General features: G+C 42.2%; 1 protein-coding gene across 1 annotated transcript in view; it reads right to left on the minus strand.

Annotated features, from left to right (window-relative positions):
* b4galt2 (beta-1,4-galactosyltransferase 2) overlaps nt 1-22,329 on the minus strand; it is a 320,832-nt gene that overhangs the window by 84,051 nt on the left and 214,452 nt on the right. Inside the window, exon 4 of the mRNA XM_033028726.1 lies at nt 11,690-11,877. Within this exon, the coding sequence (XP_032884617.1) occupies nt 11,690-11,877 (188 nt within the window). The remainder of the gene's footprint in view (nt 1-11,689; nt 11,878-22,329) is intronic.

Genomic DNA, 22,329 nt, shown 5'->3' on the forward strand with positions numbered 1-22,329 from the left:
GTCGGAAGAAACAGATGACACCTTTTGTGACAGCTTTGAATTGGTGGACTCAAGGAACCTGCGGCTGACCGAGATAAATATCCCACTACTGTCACAGACTACTGTCAGAGACTTCATCAGCAAGTGATTAGACGAGAATCTTGGCATGTTACGGTTAAAACGATTTCTGGTAAGCAAAAGGCACCCTGGAGAAAAGCTGCTTTTGTAACAGCCCAGAAAAGAGAATGCCGGAAAGCTGAACGCATCTGGCGGAAAACAAAACTTCATATTCACCATGACATCTATAAAGAGAGCCTCCGTGCCTACAATTTAGACTTAAAAAGTGCTAGAGAAACATTTTTCTCCAATATCATTAACAACAACACTAATAAGACAAAAACCCTATTTGCAACTGTTGACAGACTGACCAACCCCCCAACACAAATACCACCTGAACTCTATTCCACGCAGAAATGCAATGAGTTTGCATTCTTTTATACTGATAAAATTGAAGGCATCAGACGTGCCATCAATATCTCCAATTCAAACAAAAATGTTGGATCACCACCCTGTTTAGGCAAAAGTAACTTGGCAATGATGACATGCTTTAATGTCATAGACTAAAACTCTTGTGGAAACGGTGACACAACTAAGGCCATCCACCTGCTGCCTTGATGCTTTACCTACCAACTTCTTTAAGAATGTTTTTGACTGCCTAGCAATAGACATACTGCAAATAGTTAACAGCTCTCTTCAATCAGGCAATTTCCTTATTAAAGTTGTAAACGACATCCGTCTTAACACAGACTCTGGCAAAGTTTCAATATTAATGCTATTAGACCTCAGTGCTGCATTCGACACTGTTGATCACTCAATACTTTTGGATAGGTTGGAAAAATGGGTGGGGCTCTCAGGCACAGTCTTAAGTTGGTTCAGGTCATATCTACAAGATAGGAACTATTTTGTTTCCAATGGCGACTTTGAATCAGAACCAACCAACGTGACGTGTGGAGTCCCGCAAGGTTCGATCTTAGGGCCCTCTTTATTCAACATCTACATGCTCCCACTAGGGCAAATCATGCAAAATAATAATATTGACCACCACTGCTATGCCGATGGCACTCAAATTTATGTAGCGCTATCACCAAATGACTATCGCCCCATAGATCTGCTGTGCCAGTGCATTGAGCAAGTCAAAGACTGGATGTGCCAAAATTTCCTCCAACTAAATAAGGACAAAACGGAGATAATTGTTTTTGGTGCTAAAAAAGAAAGGCTTAAAGTAACCCAACACCTTCACTCTCTGTCCCCTGAAAACTTCAAACAAAGCCAGAAATCTTGGGGTTATTATGGATTCAGATTTACATTTCGACAGTCACATCAAATCAGTAACAAAATCGGCCTACTATCACCTCAAAAAACGTAGCAAGATTAAGTGGACTCATGTCAGCTCAAGACTTAGAAAAACTTGTACATGCCTTTATTACTAGTAGGCTAGATTATTGTAACGGTCTCCTTTCAGGTCTTCCGAAAAAAACTGTCAGGCAGCTACAGCTTGTTCAGAACGCTGTTGCTAGAGTTCTAACAAAGACCAAAAAATTTGAACACATTACACCAATTCTTAAATCCTTTTATCCAATAACAGCTAATTGTCCACAGCTGTTTCTCCTTTGATTGTGGACCCAGCTCAGTCCAGAGATCTGTGGTTTCGGGCAGGTGCTGTTTGTGCTGCTGATCTTTGGCTTCTCCTGGCCTGTCTGCAGGAAAACAAGTAGAGGTGCTGTCGCCGAGGGAGGACGGACGGAGCCGCGGCTCGAGAGACTCGAGAGACTAACAGAGACTAACAGAGGCAAAGAGGTTTGCCACGCACTGTAGATATAAAACAGAGGCAAAGAGGTTGGCAAAGAGGTTTGCCACGCACTGTAGATATAAAACAGAGGCAAAGAGGTTGGCAAAGAGGTTTGCCACGCACTGTAGATATAAAACAGAGGCAAAGAGGTTTGCCACGCACTGCAAGGGAGCAGTGGACCAGACAGGAAGAGCGGACGGAATTACCACTAGACAGCCAAACCAGTAGGTAATTTACGGCTGGGGTGAGTACTTTCCCATTTATAGGAGGTAGGATTATATAAATAAGGGGTGTATCAATACAGTAGGGGATTCTTAAATAGGACCAGTTAATTATTTATATAAGATGGGCGGTCAGGAGATGTGCCAATACTGCGAGATGTGGGAATTTGTCGACACCATTGATGTAGAAGATCCCTACAGCTGCAGTAAGTGTTTGAGGCTAGAGGAACTCCAGCTCCGCATTGATGAGCTGGAGACCCAACTTCATACGCTGCGGTACATCAGGGAGGGGGAGTATTACCTGGATGTTTTGTGCCAGGGGATGGTCACACCGACCAGTTTAACTAATTCAGTAGGCAGTGAGCAAGGAAAGGAAGGTGTGGCCATAAGCGAGGCAGGTAGGGGGAACCAGGAGGAGATGCGGCAGGAGCCACAGCCCTTGTCCCTGACGAGCATGACCGAGGCTCTTACTCAATGTAAGGACGGGATCAGGGGCTGTGGGAGGGATGAGCAACCTGGCTGCAGCACCGTGGATCAGGGGGCCATTCAAGAGGGGGGAGTTAGAAGAAATGCCGTAGTGATAGGGGATAGTATTATTCGGGGGGTAGATAAGGTTCTCTGCGGCCAGCAGAACATGTCCCGAAGGCTGTGTTGCCTACCCGGTGCTAGGGTTAAGGATATCTCTGCGATGCTGGAGAGAAATTTGCAGTGGGAGGGGGAGGATCCAGTGGTCGTGGTCCATGTGGGGACCAATGACATAGGAAGGACGAGGAAGGAGGATCTGCTGAAGGAGTTTGAGCAGTTAGGGAATAAATTAAAAAGCAGAACCTCGAGGGTACTGATCTCCGGATTGCTACCTGAGCCACGGGCCAAATCGGCGAGGGTACGTAAAATTAAAAAGCTAAATGCGTGGCTCAAAGACTGGTGTGGGAATAATGGGTTTGGTTTCTTGGGCCACTGGCACCAGTACTGGGACAGGGGGGATCTGTTCTGTAAGGACGGACTTCACCTGAACGGTGCTGGGACTGGGGTCCTGGCAAATCATATAACTAGGGCAGTAGAGAGGTCTTTAAACTAAGTAGCGGGGGGGAGGTATCAAGGGGGGTAATAACGGCAGGGGTAGAGGAAATAGAGCAGGGTATCAGTGGGGAAGCGGAAAGTCAAAATGTGACAGGAGACATAATGGGTGAAGATAAGGCTCTAGATGTAAAAGGGGCAAAAACGGAAAGGAAGGGTAGTAAAAATCATCTGAAAGTGCTTTATCTAAATGCACGGAGTATTCGTAATAAGATAAATGAATTAACGGTGCAATTAAGTATATAGTTATGATATCGTGGCCATTACAGAGACATGGCTGCAAGGGGATCAGGACTGGGAGTTAAATATAGAGGGGTACTCGACAATTAGGAAAGATAGACAGGAAAGAAAGGGAGGAGGGGTGGCCCTTTTAATAAGGGAGGGAATAACGGCAATAGAGAGGAAGGATATTGCGTTGAAGGATCAGGATAGTGAAACAGCTTGGGTACAGATAGAGAATAACAAGGGGAAAAAAACACTAGTGGGTGTAATTTATAGACCTCCAAATAGCTGTGACACTGTTAGTCAGAACATAAATCTGCAAATAGTTGACGCATGTAAAAAGGGAACTGCTGTAATCATGGGGGACTTCAATTTTCATATTAATTGGGCAAACCAAACTGGGCAGGGTAGACTAGAGGAAGAATTTATAGAATGTATTAGAGACGGGTTCCTAGAACAGTATGTCACAGAACCGACAAGGGGGGAGGCAATCTTGGATCTGGTCCTGTGTAATGAAGCAGGATTAATTAAAAATGTCATAGTTAGGGACTCGTTGGGAACAAGTGACCACAATATGGTCGAATTCCATATTCAAATAGAAGGGGAGCAGGTTGAAACTCAGGCTAGGGTGCTTAGTCTAAATAAGGGGGATTATGAAGGTATGAGGACTGAGCTGATCAAAGTTGACTGGGATAGCAGACTCAAGAATAAGACGGTACATGAGCAGTGGTGTACGTTTAAGGGTCTACTGTATAACCTTCAAGAAAAATTTATTCCTATGAAGAAAAAAAGGGGTAAGGGTAAGAACAGTCAGCCATGGCTCAGTAAAACTATAAAGGATAGTATTCGGCTGAAGGCAAGGGCATATAAGGTAGCCAGAGATAGTGGGAGGGTAGAGGATTGGGAAGCATTTAAAGGTCAGCAAAAAATAACTAAGAGATTAATTAAGACGGGGAAAATAGACTATGAAAGGAATTTAGCAAACAACATAAAAACTAATAGTAAGAGTTTTTATAGCTATATAAAAAGAAAAAGGGTGGCTATGGTGAACGTTGGTCCATTGGAGGGTGAGACTGGAGAGTTGTTGGTGGGGAACATGGAAATGGCAAAGGCATTAAACGAGTATTTTGTATCAGTCTTCACCATAGAAGACACAAAAAATATTCCAACGTTGGATAAACAGGGGGCGGTAGGAATGGAGGAGCTAAATACTATTAAGATCACCAAGGAGGTGGTATTAGGGAAATTAATGAGACTGAAGGAGGATAAATCCCCTGGGCCTGATGGATTACATCCAAGGGTCTTGAGGGAGATAGCGGTGGGGATTGTGGATGCATTGGTGATAATTTTCCAAAACTCCCTGGAGGCAGGAACGGTCCCAGTGGATTGGAAAATGGCCAATGTAACACCTATATTTAAAAAAGGAAGTAAACAGAAAGCGGGTAACTATAGACCGGTTAGTCTAACATCGGTGGTGGGTAAAATGTTAGAGACAATTATTAAAGAAACACTAACGGGGCACTTGGATAAACATGACTTCATCGGACAGAACCAGCATGGTTTTGTGAAGGGGAAGTCCTGTTTAACGAATTTGCTCGAATTCTTTGAGGAAGTAACAACCCGGGTGGATAAAGGGGAACCGGTGGATGTGGTATACTTGGACTTCCAAAAGGCTTTTGACAAGGTGCCACATAAGAGACTATTGCTAAAAATAAAAAATTATGGAATTGGGGGTAATATATTAGCATGGGTAGAGGATTGGCTAACAAATAGGAAGCAGAGAGTGGGGATAAATGGTTCATACTCGGGATGGCAACCGGTAACTAGCGGGGTTCCGCAAGGGTCGGTGCTGGGACCCCAGTTGTTCACAATTTATATAAATGATTTGGAGGAGGGAACCAAGTGTAATATATCAAAATTTGCGGACGATACAAAAATGGGAGGAAAAGTAGGGGATGAGGAGGATAGGAAGAGTCTGCAAAAGGATATAGATAAGCTAGGTGAGTGGGCAACAACTTGGCAGATGAAGTTTAATACTAATAAATGTGAAGTCATTCACTTTGGGAAAAAAAATGATAGGGCAAGTTATTTTCTAAATGAGGAGGAGCTGCGTTGTAATGCAACGCAAAGGGATCTAGGGGTATTAGTACATGAATCACTAAAAGTTAGTATGCAGGTGCAGCAAGCAATCAGGAAGGCCAATGGAGTTTTGGCCTTTATTGCTAGGGGGATTGAGTATAAAAACACGGAGGTCTTGCTGCAGCTGTACACAGTATTAGTGAGACCACATTTGGAATACTGTGTACAGTTCTGGGGTCCATACTTAAGAAAGGATGTACTAGCCCTGGAGGCAGTGCAGCGAAGGTTTACAAGATTAATTCCTGCAATGAGGGGATTGACATATGAGGAAAGGTTAAGTAGGCTGGAACTCTACTCTTTGGAGTTTAGAAGAATGAGAGGCGATCTCATTGAAACATATAAGATCGTGAGGGGCCTTGATCGGGTGGATGCACCGAGGATGTTCCCAATGATCGGGGAAACTAGAACTAGGGGACATAGTTGCAGAATAAGGGGGGGCTCTTTTAAAACTGAGATGAGGAAGAACTTCTTCACCCAGAGGGTGGTTAATTTATGGAATTCACTGCCCCAGGGAGCAGTGGAAGCAGAAACTTTAAATATATTTAAGACTAAAATAGATGGTTTTTTAGCTGCCAAGGGGATAAGGGGCTACGGGGAGAGGGCAGGGATATGGACCTAGGTATGGTTAGTATAGTAAGACCTGAGTGATCTCCTGGACAAGTGTCGATCGCCTAGATTGGGGTCGGAGAGGAATTTCCCGGATTTTTTTCCCGAATTGGACCTGGGTTTTTATCCGGTTTTTTGCCTCCCCCAGGAGATCACGAGGTTTTTGGGGTGGAGAGGGGTGATAGCGGTATAAAGGGGAGGGTAGTGTCTTGTGTTCTGTGTCTTGTGTCTACTGTTTGTGGGTAAGTGTGTCTGTTTAGTGTTCAGCCATGAGCGAATGGCGGTGCGGGCTCGACGGACCTGGTGGTCTACTCTCGCACCTACTTTCTATGTTTCTATGTTTCTATGTTTCTTACATTGGCTCCCAGTATGTCAGAAAATTGATTTCAAAATCCTGCTGCTCACCTATAAATCACTACATGGTTTAGGACCAAAGTATATCACTGACATGCTTCCACTATATAAGCCTTCTAGACCGCTAAGATCTTCTGAAACCAATCTGTTAGTGATTCCCAGAGTAAATACAAAACATGGGAAAGCAGGATTTAGTTACTATGCAACAAATAGCTGGAATAAACTTCCTGAAGATTTAAGACTTGCCTCAACTTTGACCACTTTTAAAACAAGACTGAAAACTTTTATGTTTACTTTAGCTTTCAGCTAAATCTTAACTACATTGCACTTTTAACTTTTGCACTTTTTATAATGCATTTTTAATTTTGCTTTTATTTTATTTTAATTCTTCTATTTTATTTCATTTTATTATTTCATTTTATTGTATGACATGTTTTTATGTGAAGCACTTTGAGTCTGCCTCGTGTATGAAATGTGCTATATAAATAAAGTTGCCTTGCCTTGCCTTGCCTTGCCTTAGACGACTGTTTCACAGAAGACAATGCATATGTTCCCGAACTAGAAACCATACATGAACCACAAGGTTCACTCGCAAGGTGAACTCCATGTCTACAGCATTCAAGTCAAACGATCCTGAGCCAAACAAGATATCTATCTAGGACAGGGGTGTCAAACTACTGGCCCATGGGCTGGATCCATTCCGGCCCGCGATATGATTTGGGGAAAAAAAAAAATATATATTCACAACCATTTATTATGCATCTGTATGGCAGCCGCCCTCTCTCCCTCGCCGCTTTCTCTCCAACCGCTGTCTGTGCCGCCTGCTGCGCCAGAAGGGGCGCTCCCATCCTTCACTCCGTGATTGGCCCGCAGTTGCCATGGGGACGGTTGCCCCGGGCACCAGCCGTCAAAGAAGTAAGATGGCGGCGGGATGTTCCTATCCTCCGCCCCGTGATTGGCCAAGGCGATGGTTGCCCCTGGCAACTGCTGCCAAATGGACAAGATAGCGGGGCTGAGCTCCCCCTGGCCTCGGGCTGGCTAACTGACGTTCGCGCATGTCAAATGGGGCAAATGGGGCTGATCCAGCCCGTGATCTTAAAATGAGTTTGATACCCCTAAACTAGGACCTTCACAGAGCCATTAAGCGCGCCATGAAGGAAATCCAGACTAAGATGGTGATTGTGGCAAGGCTTGCATTCTCTTGCGTGGTACAAAACAATGGCGTGTGGTATCATGTTGATAAGTTCATAAGTCAAGGAAGCAGAATTAGGCCATTTGGCCCATTGAGTCTATTCTGCCATTCAAACATGGTTGTTCTATCTTTCCCTCTCAACCCCATCTTTCTCCACAGTAAATACAGAGGAAATACTCACTAAGGATCTCGCCCATCCTCTTCAACTCCACACAGAGATGACTGTTTTGGCTTCTAAGTGACCCTGTTCTCTCTCTAGTATCCTTATTTCCCTAACTATAAAATCTTTTCCAGCCCCACTGCCATCGAATGCTCATCATAAGTCTAAGGTCAGGCAAAATGGGGACAAATTTAAGATGAAGGGTGGTGAATACTGAACTAAAGGTGTTACATTTGAAAAACCACAGTATATGGAACAAGGTGGAGGGGTTATAGCTTAGTTAGAAATTGGTTTCAGACGGCCTTTGATAAGGTGCTGCACGTGAAGCTGCTAAACAAGATGAGAGCCTATGATTTTAGAGGGAAGATACATTCATGGATAGAAGATTGGCTGAATGACAGAAGGCAAAGAGTGGGAATAAACGGGGCTCTTTCTGGTTGGCCGTCTGAAAGACTCTTATCCCTTTATAAACGTTCGCTCCTATTCCTTCTGCTGGAGATCTCAGTAACCTCTCATGCACTTTCCTGCCCTTTAACATCACCCTTACATTTCCAATTTCGAAACCCCGCAACCCCCACTATTTAGCTTAAAGCCCTATACGACCCCAATTATCCCAGACTCAGGAACAGCTTCTTCCTCTCTATTATCAAGGGTACTGTTCGATTCACCTCCATCATAATAAGGGCATTGGACTTAATCTAGTGTACAAATACACTACAATGTGCGATAATGCTGAGAACTATATTCGACACTCTGTATCTTCTCCTTTGCTTTGTCTATTGGACTTGAGTTTGAACTGATTGTAGCTAGGTATAGTATTTCTGATCTGTTTGGATAGCAAGCAAAACAAAGCTTTTCACTGTACCTCAGTACACGTGACAATAATAAACCTAAACCAATGTAAGTGGCATGTATTTAAGGGGGAAACTAATGGATGAAGTTTAGCCACATTTTGAAAAAGCTGATAATGTGTCAAACCTTAAGGCAGTTTTTGAGATTAAAAAAGTCACAGGGATATATCAGCATGGATGAAGGATTACTGAAGGCCAAAAAGCAGACTGCAGGAATAAAAGGGTAATTTTCAGGTTAGCAGGCGATAATTAACAGGAAACATGCTGGGGTTTCAGTTATTCACCAACTGTATTCAATGGTTTAGATGAAGGCACTGAGTTTATTGTATCCAAGTTTGCTGATGATTCATGGGGGTGGTTGAGAAAGTAAGCTTGAAAAACAAAGTGACAGAGACAACGAGACAATTTAAATGAGCGAGGATAAAAGTGGCAGATGGAGTATAAAATGGAGAAATGCGATAGCACTTATTTTGCTAAATTGAACAAAATAAATTTTAAATCATTATAAGAGTAAAGACCGTTGGTTAGAAAGATTCAGGCAATTTTTATGCACAACACTCTGAAAGAGCTGTATTAATATACAGCTATCCATTAGGAAGATTAATTGGCCTGTTGGTCTTTGATGCATGGAGGCCAGGATAGAAAATAAACAAGTTTCAGAATGAGTTGCAATCTCCCTGGAATGTACAAGATTGAGGTTACTTCACAGAATAGATACTGTGAGGTTGTTTTTCTTGGCTGGTGAGACTAGAACTATGGACAATAGTTTCAGGGTAAGCGGTAAATTATTTAGATTGGAAAGGAGGTCACATTTTTTTTCACTCAGACAAATTAATCTTTGAATTTGATTACTCTTATGGATTCACGTGCCTCTTTTAACAAAGAATGATCTTAAGACTCTGACTGATAGATTTTTAAATGAAGGATTTGGGAAGTGAGCAAATAGGTAGCATTGGTCTATCGATGACAAATAAAGTGGCTTGTTCCTACAGAATTATAGAAAGCTCCATAGTGTAGGGGTGAACACTGCGATCTCTCAACTCCAGACCTAGGGTGTTGGCTCTGCGGAGTTTGTGCATTCCCTATACCTACATGGGATTCCCATCAGGTGCTCTGCCTCTCTCCCACATAGAAACATAGAAATTAGGTGCAGGAGTAGGCCATTCGGCCCTTCGAGCCTGCACCGCCATTCAATATGATCATGGCTGATCATCCAACTCAGTATCCTGTACCTGCCTTCTCTCCATACCCCCTGATCCCTTTAGCCACAAGGGCCACATCTAACTCCCTCTTAAATATAGCCAATGAACTGGCCTCAACTACCTTCTGTGGCAGAGAATTCCAGAGATTCACCACTCCCTGTGTGAAAAATGTTTTTCTCATCTCGGTCCTAAAAGATTTCCCCCTTATCCTTAAACTGTGACCCCTTGTTCTGGATTTCCCCAACATCGGGAACAATCTTCCTGCATCTAGCCTGTCCAAACCCTTAAGAATTTTGTACGTTTCTATAAGATCCCCCCTCAATCTTCTAAATGTTAGCGAGTACAAGCCAAGTCTATCCAGTCTTTCTTCATATGAAAGTCCTGACATCCCAGGAATCAGTCTGGTGAACCTTCTCTGCACTCCCTCTATGGCAAGAATGTATTTTCTCAGATTAGGAGACCAAAACTGGACGTAATACTCCAAGTGTGGTCTCACCAAGACCCTGTACAACACATACCAAAGATATGCGAGTGGTAGGTTAACTGTCCACTGTAAGTTGCCAAAAATGTAGATGGGCTGGGGAGGGTTAAGTTGAAGGGGACATGAGAGTAAACAATGAATATAAGTGTTTGTGATGGATGTGGTGAGCCAATGGGCCTGTTCCCAAGCTATATGACTACTTCCCAAGTTCAGAATGGGGTTTCTGCTACGGTTATAGCAAAGTAAACTGAGAAAATCCCCAAGCAGACTAACATTTATAAACATCAATGCACAGCCTTCAGGCAAGAAGAAAGGAAATTACATCCCCCTGTGTGAGACAACAGCCAAACAGCAAGGGATGGTAGCTTTGCTGAGATTTTCCTGCACAGATGTGTTTCCACAGCCGCCTCCCTCCTGAGACAGCATTTTTAAGTAGAACTATTTGAGGTCCTTTAGGCACAAAGGGAATAAATGAAATTCAGTAACAGGCAGGTAAATGAGAAAAATAAGAAGTGGTGTCAGAAACATAAGCGGAGCATCAAAATTATGCTGTGAAGAAAAGCTTCCTTGAAATAATCACAGAAACAATTTAGAAAAAACTACAATTCTAAGGAGATTAGAAAGGAGTGCAAGGCAGTCAGATAAACTGAGGATTTAGTCAACTGGAATAAATTTCAAAGTGCCCATGTAGACAATTGGAATAAATTTGATCATTCATTATTGATGATATCTCCTAAATTTTTTAATGGCCTTGTACTTCTCTCTAATCTACACTTTATGGTGCATTTAATGGGCCACGATGTTTGCCCTTTGGAAATAATTATTTGCAACAATTAAATTAAATGCAGAGTAATGGCTGGTCAGGAAGATATCAATGTCTTAGTTTGAAATAATTGACAGATCCTTTGTGCGCATACAAAGAGAAAAAAAATAAGGTGCCTCCCTCTTATTCATTCGTTAATCCTCTGTGAATATTCTTGAGAATATGTACTTGCACATTGGTAGAAGCTACAAGCTCATCAGGTTTTGGTACTATAATCATAACACAAATATATATATATACAGTATATATATGTACACAGTATATACATACACATAAACACACACACATACACACACACACACACACATATATGAGTGTGTGTGTGTAATACATGCAGATTCACAACTCTGCTATGAGGTACATCAAGAAGTTTGATATTTCTGCTTATGCCATTAACTTAATTTTGCTGGGCGTTCTTAGATTCAAGACATTACAGTAAGCATGCCCAATGATTGTTACAGAAATGTTCTTTAAATTGATTTCATATTAGGAGCAACTTGTTTACAGTCACAGAATTATAACAATGATCTCACCTGAATCCAAATTTATCCATTGCAATTGCAAAGTGACGCGGCTGGTCATAACAATGGTAGAGATTTCGGTCATCCATCGGGATCAAGTCGACATCACTGAATACAAAGCAGTCATACTCTCCATCCTTCAGTACCTCCATGTAACCAATGTTCAGTAACTTTGCTCGGTTGAACATGCCTTCACCTTGCTTAAAAACACAGAAGCAGAAAAAAAACATGTAAAATGTACGGCCTGGAGATTATACACAAGTTTGAAATATACATTGGATTGGACAAAAACTATTCTGCATTAACACATTCCGAGTGCACACATTATCTGAAAGTACAACAATAAGCACAATCCATGAGACACAAAATCCCCAAACTTCACTCCAGTTGTTATTTTATAAAAAAATAAGGGGCACAAGGGGGAGATGAAGCTCTATTCTCCTGTCTTCTATTCCCTTCTGCAGGGAAGGTACGAGCTAGTCATATCACATGATATTTAAACTATGACTGAAGGTCCACAATTAGCAGTTCTTGAATTTCAGTTTAGTTTATTGTGTGAAAAGCATTTGTTGCATGCTAACCAGTCAGCGGAAAGACAATACATGATTACAATCGGGCCATCCACGGTGTGCAGGATAAAAGGAAAACCATGAATAATGTTTACTGCAAGATAATGCACGTGAAGTCCCATCAGAGTAGCCCAACGGTCTCCAATTTGGTAGGTAGTAGTTCAGGACTGCCCTCTCTCTGGTTGTTGGTAGGATGGTTCAGTTGCCATACACCGTCTTAATGCAACACCACATCAATAGGTGCAAGATAATGGTAATTTACTGAACACTTTACACGCAAACTTCTGTAAAGTGCCTTATGATGCTTTGGTGTCTTGTAATGTAACATACTTTGCCAACTTTCTCAAGATATTCATGGGACTTCTGCCCACCCTGGAGACTGGAGACGAAACATGGAAGACATGTTCTCCAACTTACTCTATTCTTTTTACCCAAGATTAAATAAGCACCTGTAATCATTACATCACATGACATTAGTTGACATAAATGAAACCCTTCCTTTGTGGTAGCTCAATCCCCATCTTTAGATGAAGCTGGGATTTAAATTACATTGAATCACAGAATTGTTGTGGCACAGAAGGAGACCTTAGTTCCACCAGGTGTCTGCTGCCTTCTATTTGAATAATCCCATCAGTCCCATTCTAACACTTTTCTCCATTTGGGGAAATAATCCCTCTTCACATCTGTCAAATTCTCTTTGGACTGTGATGGTTGATGCTGTTTCTGCCACAATTACACCTATGACTTCCAGATCATACCTAACCTCTGAGTAGATTTTTCTCTCTCAAAGTTTTAAATTTGCACTCTGACAAAAGGAATTTATCTACCCTCTGTACGCCTATTGTGATTATGTGTACACAAATCCAATCTCTCCATCTTCTTTGTTCATGCTTGATTGAAGACTTCTTCCATCTTTCCGGAAGGAGACGCACCTGATCATTCATGGTATTAACATTTGCGCAAATACACTTTATAATAAAAACTGGTTTAGAGTAATAGAGTCATGGAGTGATACAGTGTGGAAATAGGCCCCCTTGGCCCAACTCGCCCACACTGGCCAACAATGTCCCAGCTACACGAGTCCCACTTGCCTGGGCTTGGTCCATATCCCTCCAAACCTGTTCTATCCATGTACCTGTCCAATTGTTTCTTAAACGATGGGTTAGTCCCAGCCTCAACTACCTCCTCTGGCAGCTTGTTCCATATACCCACCACTCTTTGAAAAGTGAAAAATGGACCCCTCCTGAACAACTCACTCACTTTACCACTGATGTACAAAAAAGCAACAGTTTCTACCATCTACAGGATACACTGGAGCAACTCACCAAGACTCCCCAGACAGCAGCCCCCAAACCCACAACCTCTGCCAGCTAGAAGGACAAGGGCAACAAAAGCATGGAAGCACCACCACCTGGAACTTGTCCTTCATACCAAACATCATCCTGACTTTGAAATGTATCAGTTCCTTCTGTACCTCAAGGATTGCAGCAACTCTCAAGCCCACTCAGCAGCACCTTAACGGCAAGAAATGGCTCGGCAATTAAATGCTAGCTCAGTCTGCAAAGACATTTTGTTTATATGCTCATGAAGAGAGATTTTCAATACATGAAAATGAAAATACTAATTAAAAGTCAATTAGAATGAATAATTGCTTTTGATTCTAGAATACAAGGTTGATTTTGGTTATATTTTTGTTAATTTTGGTTATATCTCCACAAAATTGTGTCTAGCCCATATGTGGAAATATCATATTTTGAACAGAAAGGAGTGCAGTGCAAATTCAATGGAAGGTATCAAGGATTAAACTGTAACAAATCATTGCTGAGAAATTTTGATGCACTCAATGGTGCACATAAAACTTCAGCCTGGTCATCCTCACGGGACTCAAAAGATCACCCACAGCCTTGATCAGGGGATGGTGAGGCCATAGAATTTGGTACAGGAGGAAGCAGAAGAATTGGGAGTAGAAACCACAACTTGCAAATTGTAGGAAGGTTGGGGCACTGGGGGGATTAGAGGCTGGGAGTCTGGGGGTGAATAGGGAATCAGAGGTTGTTTGTTTCATTGTTGGTTTATAGCATCTGAAGAATAGTATTGAAATGAGAGCCAGGGCACGAATGAAAAAAGATGTATGACTTACACAACGGTTGATTGAAGTTTTGAATCTTTCTCCCGCAAAGTTAAAGATGTTGGCTCAATTATTCGTCTTAAATCAGAAATCAACATATTTCTGCTTGTCAAGGGGCAGTGAGCTAAATCTGGACAGATGGAATTAGAAAACGTAGACTGTGATCTTGCAGGATAATGGAAGTAAGTTGTTCAGGAAGAAACTGCAGATGCTGAAGATTGACACGAAATGCTGGAGTAACTCAGCAGTTCAGGCAGTAACTCTGGAGAAAAGGAATAGGTGATGTTTTGGTTCGGAACCCTTCTTCGGGTCCCGACCCAAAATGTAATCTATTTGTCTTCTCCTGAGGTGCTGCCTGACCCACTCCGATACTCCAGCATTTTGTGTCAATCTTCAGTATAAACCAGCACCTGCAGTTTCTTCATACACTCAATATTAACATCTCGCATGCCACTGGGGTTTTGTTGAGACCAACAGAGAGAGATCTTATATCCAGAAATGATGTAATCACATTTCTGACTGTTGTGTTGAATGCCAAGCAATTTATATCCTTTCCGAAGAGTGCACGGTAGCATTAGCACACAAAATGCCATGCTCTCCTGAGACCGTAATGTAACTGAGAATTCAATGCCTTCTCTATCTCTGATTACACAGGATTCTTCAACATCTTTCAAATACCTGTTTGACAATCCAGATCTTTCTTTCCTTGGCTAACTATGTGCATAGTGTATGGGATATTCCAGAGATCACAGTAATGCTTATTGTGGAATTAAGTTCATCCAAATCCTTCTACAGGCAAGACGTATTTCAGTGGGCGTTGAATATTGGAATTTTTTTTTAAATCATTTTTTCGGGATATGGACATTGGTGGGAAGACCAGCATGTATTTCCTATAGCAAAGTCCTGATGAGCCAATTTCACCACTGCTGATTTTGCAGATTCCCCTGATGAAGCAACACTGTAGGGGAGGGCATTCCAGGATTTAGACCCAATGATGATGAAGGAATGGCAATATATTTTTGATTACAGATAGTGTGCAATTTGGAAGGAAGCACACATGCAATGGTGTTCCTCTGCACCTGAAGCCCAATACAGGATGCAAGTTTGGGAGATGCTGTAGGAATAAGCTGGTCAAGTAACGTCAACGCTTCTGATAGTAGTGCACACTAGATGGGGGCTAGCGATCAAGCAGGTGGCTTTGTCCTGGATGGTCTTAAGTTGCTTGAGCTTCTTTGGAGCCGCACTCACTCAGGCAAGAGGAAAACATTCCATTATACTCATAGCTTTTGTCTAGTGGATGTTGGAAAGACTCTGTGTCAGGTGGCGAATAATTTGCTAAAGGTTGCCCAACATTTCACCCATTCTTGTGACCACTGTATTTATGTTGCTGCTCCGCTTTAGTTTCTACTCATTGATGAATTGGCAATGGTAATGTCATAACAGATGGTTGGAGTCTCTTCATAGGAATGATCATTGGCTAGCACTTTTGTGCATGAATGTTACTTTCCTCTAACCAAATCATATCTGAATGCACCCTCTGTTTTTTCCTCAATCGCAGGGAATTTTCTCAATGGACTGCTTCCTTGTACAGAAGTTGTGAATGGAATTAAACATTGTGGAATCGTTTGTGATCATCACCATTTTACACCTGATGATGGAAAAAAGACAATGATGCAGCTTTCAACACTGGTTGAGCCAAGGTCCCTGCCATGAGGAGTTCATGCAATGATGTCATGGAACTGGGATGTTGAAGGTCCATTAATGACTATCATCTTCCTTTGTGCTCAATGACTTTGTTTTACTGGGATTCTTTGATCCCACAGAGAGTTAAATGCTGACAAGGTCACTCAGTTACAGGTAACCTGAGCAATTCAGCTCTCTGGTCCATGAAAGGTTCTGGTGAAAGATAAACTGAGCATCAGTGAGCTGGCTATTGATGAGTGGATGCTATTTGTAAACACAGTAACAACAGCGTCTTACCATTTTGCAGATGATTGAATGTAGATTGCTTGAGTAATTAGGCAAATTGGATCTGTAAATTCATTCAGTGAATAAGACACATCTGGGCAATTTGCAATCGATTGCTTAGAAATTTGGATTAGAAGAGGTCAGACAAACTTGGATTGCTTTCTCTGGAATGTCAGAAGATGAGGGGAGACTCGATAGAATATAAAATAGGTACATAAAATAATAAGAGGCATTAATGTGGGAGACAGTCAGACTCTTTTAACAGGGTGAAAATGTCAAAGACTGGATGTCATAGCTTTAAGGTGAGAGGTGCAAAATTTAAAGGGGATGTGTGGGGCAAGTTGTTTTGTTTACACAGATAGTGGTGGGTGCCTGGGGTAGTGGTGGAGATAGATACGATATTGGTATTTAAGAGGCTTTTGGATCGACACATGGAGAGCAGATAATAGAGGAATATGGACCATATGCAGGTAGAGGAGATTCATTTATGTGGGAGGTAGACAAAAAAGCTGGAGAAACTCAGCGGGTGAGGCAGCATCTATGAAGAGAAGGAATAGGTGATGTTTCAGGTCGAGACCCTTCTTCATTTAACTGGGCATCATTTTCGGCACAGAGAGTGTTTCTGTGCTGTGCTGTTTGTTCTATGTTTCAGGCCAGTGCTGTTTATTCTATGTTTCAGGCCAGTGCTGTAAATGAACTGGAATAGCTTGACTCAAGACACAGCTATTTCTGGAGTGCAAGTCTTCAATACCAAAGAAGGGATGTTACCTGGTGCTACAGCCTTCTACTGTACTCCAAGTTCTCAGCCATTTCATTACACCATGTGGAGTACATTACATTGGCTGGAGACTAGATTTTGTGTGGTGGGCATGTCAGAGAAAAAGTCTCGATGGATCATCCATTTGACACCTCTGGAAGGATGCAATTATGATTGCTTCATCTTTTGGACTTGCATGCTGGGCATGTTCCCAAAGATTCCACCTTCCACCAATGGCATCTGCCACAAGGAGATTGTCGAGAATGAGATAATAAAGCTTTATCCCTTTACTGACTATCTGCTGCTTGCCAAATGTTCAGATAGTTTTCGGCAATCGCATGAATTGTAAAAGCAGATCTTTTTTGTATTCTACAAGTTGAACAAGGTGTTCTTCTTTTAACACTGTTGACATGCCTAGCTTTTATTTCTGCGTTATTGGCTTGCCGTCAAAAATCAATATCACGAAGAGAGAGAATTGCTCACAATGTCTCAATAGCTGCAGTGACATTCTTAAGAATAACAATTTATTTTTAGATTGCTTTAATAAGCACTCCAAGTTTACAGGGCAAACCAATAGTTGTGGGAACTGTTTATACATTTCCCAATGACCATTATATCACCTGCAGAAAAAAATGACTGCATAGATGACAAGGCTTGCAATGGCTTACTAATACTAAATGAGTTTTACTCCTTGTCTTCTCGAGGGAAGGAATTAAATCTGATCAGCTCATTATTACAAGGGGATGAAGGGATATCATGTGCTCACCTTTTACAGTCCATCAAAAAAAAAACACTCATAGCTCCGACTCCTTTTGAAATATTGCGTGTTAATGAGTATAATTTCACTGCTTTTCTTAAACTAAATGCCCGATTGTAGAGAAACAATGCTCTAACAGTGTAAACAGTGTTTAACGCATACCTAGACACCATTGTAATCTCCCTCCTCCATATGTTCACACCATCGGGTTTGGCGAGCATTCCAGTTTTAGCTTCATCTGATTCCGCATAATTTTTTCCAAGTCAACAGCAAAGCGCTTAATTTAGATTTCCACAAAGTTGTTGTGTTTAGTCATTTGAATAGACGGCTTACCAATATGCAATCACTCAAAAAAACCATGTAATGCTACTGAATTTTATCAAGGGATAAATTCATCTTCAGCGGAGCATGCATCAATTATTGTTTTTGATAACCTGATCAGTTGTCTTCTTTCCAAAACTACACTTGTGTTGCAGCCAGGAAGAGACAAGTGACTAATTTGCATTACCATGGTTACTTCAAATGTAATCTGGAATATGAAAAGAACATTATGCTCTTCATTTCCCATTTTCTTCACCACTTCCACCATCAATTGTTATAGCATTTAAGTAAATAACCATTAAACCTTTTCATAATGGGATTTTAGGCAATGTGATAGACATAGGCCCAAACCATATGAATTTCTCAAACTTTGTAGTTTTTCTTTACCTTTCAAACTCCAATCTATATTGAGGAAAGTATTTTAATGAAGCAATGATAGTATTTGTAAAGATAGAGCTAGACTCTCTCATCAAAACATGTTGCATCATGGACTTTGTTACGGTGGTACAATTCTGCTTTCAGTTAATACTAGACTAAGTGGGACCCGTTGGGTCCCATGTTCACACGGGAGGGCTGGTCCCCCGACGCAATATTCCACCTCTCCACCAATTCCAATATTGGTGGCCAGTGGGGGGGGCTTTCTGGAGTGCTGGTATGGGTTCTTGGGGTGGCAGCTCAGTCCCTCAAGCCTGATCTGCTGGCAGCTCACTCACGGCTGGTGAGCTGGCAGTTGACTCATGACTATTCCTTGAAATTCCATTTCAAGCAGGGTGCAAGTCCACCAAATTCAAATCCATGTTCCTACCATTTCAAGCAGGGTGCAAGTCCACCAAATTCAAATCCATGTTCCTACCATTTCAAGCAGGGTTCAAGGCCACCAAATTCAAGCGCAGTTTCTTACCACTATGAGCAGGGTGCAAGGCCACCGAAGTCAAGTGCAGTTTCCAACCACTTCAAGCAGGGTGCAAGGCCACCAAATTCGTGCCGTTTCATACCACTTCAAGCTGGATCCAAGGCCACCAAATTCGTGCAGTTTCATACCACTTCAAGCTGGATCCAAGGCCACCAAATACAAGTGCAGTTTCATACCACTTTCAGCAGGGTGCAAGGCCACCAAATTCAGTGCAGTTTTATTCCACTTCAAGCAGGGTCCAAGGCCACCAAATTCAAATGCAGCTTCATACCATTTCATGCAGGGTGAAACCACCATAAAACCACACAAAACACCAATTCAGTTGCTTCACAGCTCAGACAGAGTCATGACCTCTCCCTCCCCCATCATGCAGAGACTGAGCCACACCCACACTTCCAGGTTTTATAACCCCTCCCCCTCCCACCGGAAAAGGTGTGGCTTTCAGGGCGTGATTGACAGGAGAGAGATTCTCAACATTTTTTAAACACTAATAACACTTTTATTTTTCATTGATGGGAATAATTCTCTGCACCTGCTCAGCGGAGGGGGGACTGAGTAAGATGGCCAAAAATCACAGCCGTAAGTGTGGCGTTTTATCTAAAATAAATAATCAGTGCAAACAGGAAGTGCATTTGCAGTAGTGTCTTTTAACTTCAAGCCAAAGCACCCAAGCCGCCATTTGCAGTAAGTAGTGCCTTTCAACTTCAAGCCAAAGCACCCAAGCCACCATTTGCAGTAAGTAATGCCTTTCAACTTCAAGCCAAAGCACCCAAACAACTATTTGCAGGCAGTGCCTTTTTACTTCAAACAAACCATATTTTCATTTTCAAACCACATTAAGGGTACTCACAGTTGTGTAGACATTTGTTCAGTGTTATTCAGAGCTCAGAGAGACGTGACCTTTGGCTTCATCTATCTTGCAGAGAGTGAGTGAGGCACACCACTTCCTGGTTTTATAGTCCCTCCCGCTCCCTCCAGCAGGGGCAGCAGAGAGAATGGTGATTTTTTTTTAAACTTCAAGCCAAAGCTCCCAAGGCACCATTTGCAGTAAGTAGTGCCTGTCAACTTCAAGCCAAAACACCCAAGCCACCATTTGCAGTAAGTAGTGCCTTTCAACTTCAAGCCAAAACACCCAAGCCACCATTTGCAGTAAGTAGTTCCTTTCATCTTTAAACCAAAGCTCCCAAGCCACCATTTGCAGTAAATAGTGCATTTCAACTTCAAGCTAAAGCACCCAAGCCACCATTTGCAGTACGTAGTGCCTTTCAACTTCATGCCACCATTTGCAGTAAGTAGTGCCTTTCAACTTCAAACCAAAGCATCCAAACAACCATTTGCAGGCAGTGCCTTTTTACTTCAAACAAACCATATTTACATTTTCAAACCACATTAAGGGTTGTGTAGACATTTGTTCAGTGTTATTCAGAGCTCAGAGAGATGTGACCCTTGGCTTCATCCATCTTGCAGAGAGTGAGTGAGGCACACCACTTCCTGGTTTTATAGTCCCTCCCCCTCCCTCCAGCAGGGGCAGCAGAGAGAATGGTGAATGTTTTAAAAACATTAATATCTCTCTGATTTGTCATCGATGGGAAAATTCCTCCACACCCTTAAGGTGGAGGGGGGCTCTGGGCGAGGTGGTCAAAAATGACGGCCGTAGGTGGCGGCGTTTTGTTGGAAATCGCAGCACAGTAGGCCAAAAGCGGTCAAGATCAGAGATTTAGTAATATAGATTAACAGCCTTTAACATATAGGTTGAGATTGCTGGAGCTCCAGTGTGTGCAGTAAACCATCAGTAATGTTGCCAACTTTAGCAAGCTGTAATTTTCAGAATTACAATATTCCTGCTAACCTTTCTCATTATCCTCCCATATTTTCTTGCTTCAGCATAAATCAGATGTGATCGTCAACCCAAGGAGATAAAAGTCAATAACTTTGAATTTAGAGACACAGCAGGGAAACGGGCCCTTTAGTTCACCATTATTCATCAACCATTCACATGAGTTCTACGTCATCTCACTTTTAGATCTACTCCCGCAGCAGCGGCAATATACAGATGCCAATGAAGCTACAAACCTGTACTTCAAGAGTTAAGGGTCTTTTATTGTGATATGTTCCAGATAGAACAATGAAATTATTACTTGCAGTAGCACAACACAATGTGTAAACAGCTCTTTGGAAACCCACGCAAACACAGCGAGAATGCACAAACTCCACACCAGCCGCGCCCAAGGTCAAGAGCGAGTTTTTGCCACTGTGAGTCAGTATCCCGACCAGCATAGATTTTTGATTTTCACTTACTGTTGATTTCACTGCCTCTGTCACTGACAACATTGATGAAGTTCTTCGCTGCTCTCTGGCTGGATTTCCATTTGTTTCACCTCTTCCCTAGTAAATGTCTCTAGATCATATCATTCCACATGGATTTCTGAATGAAATCCCATCCCTCACAATTCAGAACCGCCCAGGACCACAGGTACATTTAGCATTTGTTGAGCTAGTGTTCACATTGCATCCCAAGATCCACATCTAATGTCATGCATCAGCATATGCAATCCCTTAAACGCTCGCGACAATAATCTTGACTCAATTCTATCTCATTGCTGCCTTGATCCACAGTTCCCCTTTATTCTTCACCAATTTTATTCCTTCCTTCCTGACATGAAAAGTCTTGAACACAAGTAGCTCTTGAATTCTAATACCCCTCCAAATCCTTCCCTTCATTCACTCTCGGCTGATACCATATCACCCCCAACTCTGTCTGAAACCTGACCTATCTGTGCTCTCCTGAGATGCTACCTGACCCGCTGATTAACTCCAACAATTTGTGTTCTTTCGTAAACCAGCATCTGCAGGTCCATGTTTCTACTCTTCAGTTCCAACTCCACTGTTTTAACCAGCCCTTCTGATCTGACCCTCGCTGATCGCAAACTATTAATTCCCAGAGGTGACCTGGGCTTTGTCCCTTGTCTTAATGAATTTTAAACTGATTTGACATCGAACTCTTCTTCACCACATATACTCCCTGCCCATTTCTGTGGCGAGTTTTCATCTAAAATTGCAGACACTTTCTCCTGCCTCATGAATTCCCAATCACCTGGACCCTTCCCTCTGGTGTTTTACTCCCTCCAGATCTATTCATGATGATGAGATGCAGCCCGCCTTGATTTGAACTGACAGCAATCTGCTCACTAAGAACCGATTTCAATTGACCAAGGGGTGTTTAACCATAAATATTAACT

This window comes from Amblyraja radiata, chromosome 10, assembly GCF_010909765.2.
Source record: "Amblyraja radiata isolate CabotCenter1 chromosome 10, sAmbRad1.1.pri, whole genome shotgun sequence".
NCBI lineage: Eukaryota > Metazoa > Chordata > Chondrichthyes > Rajiformes > Rajidae > Amblyraja > Amblyraja radiata.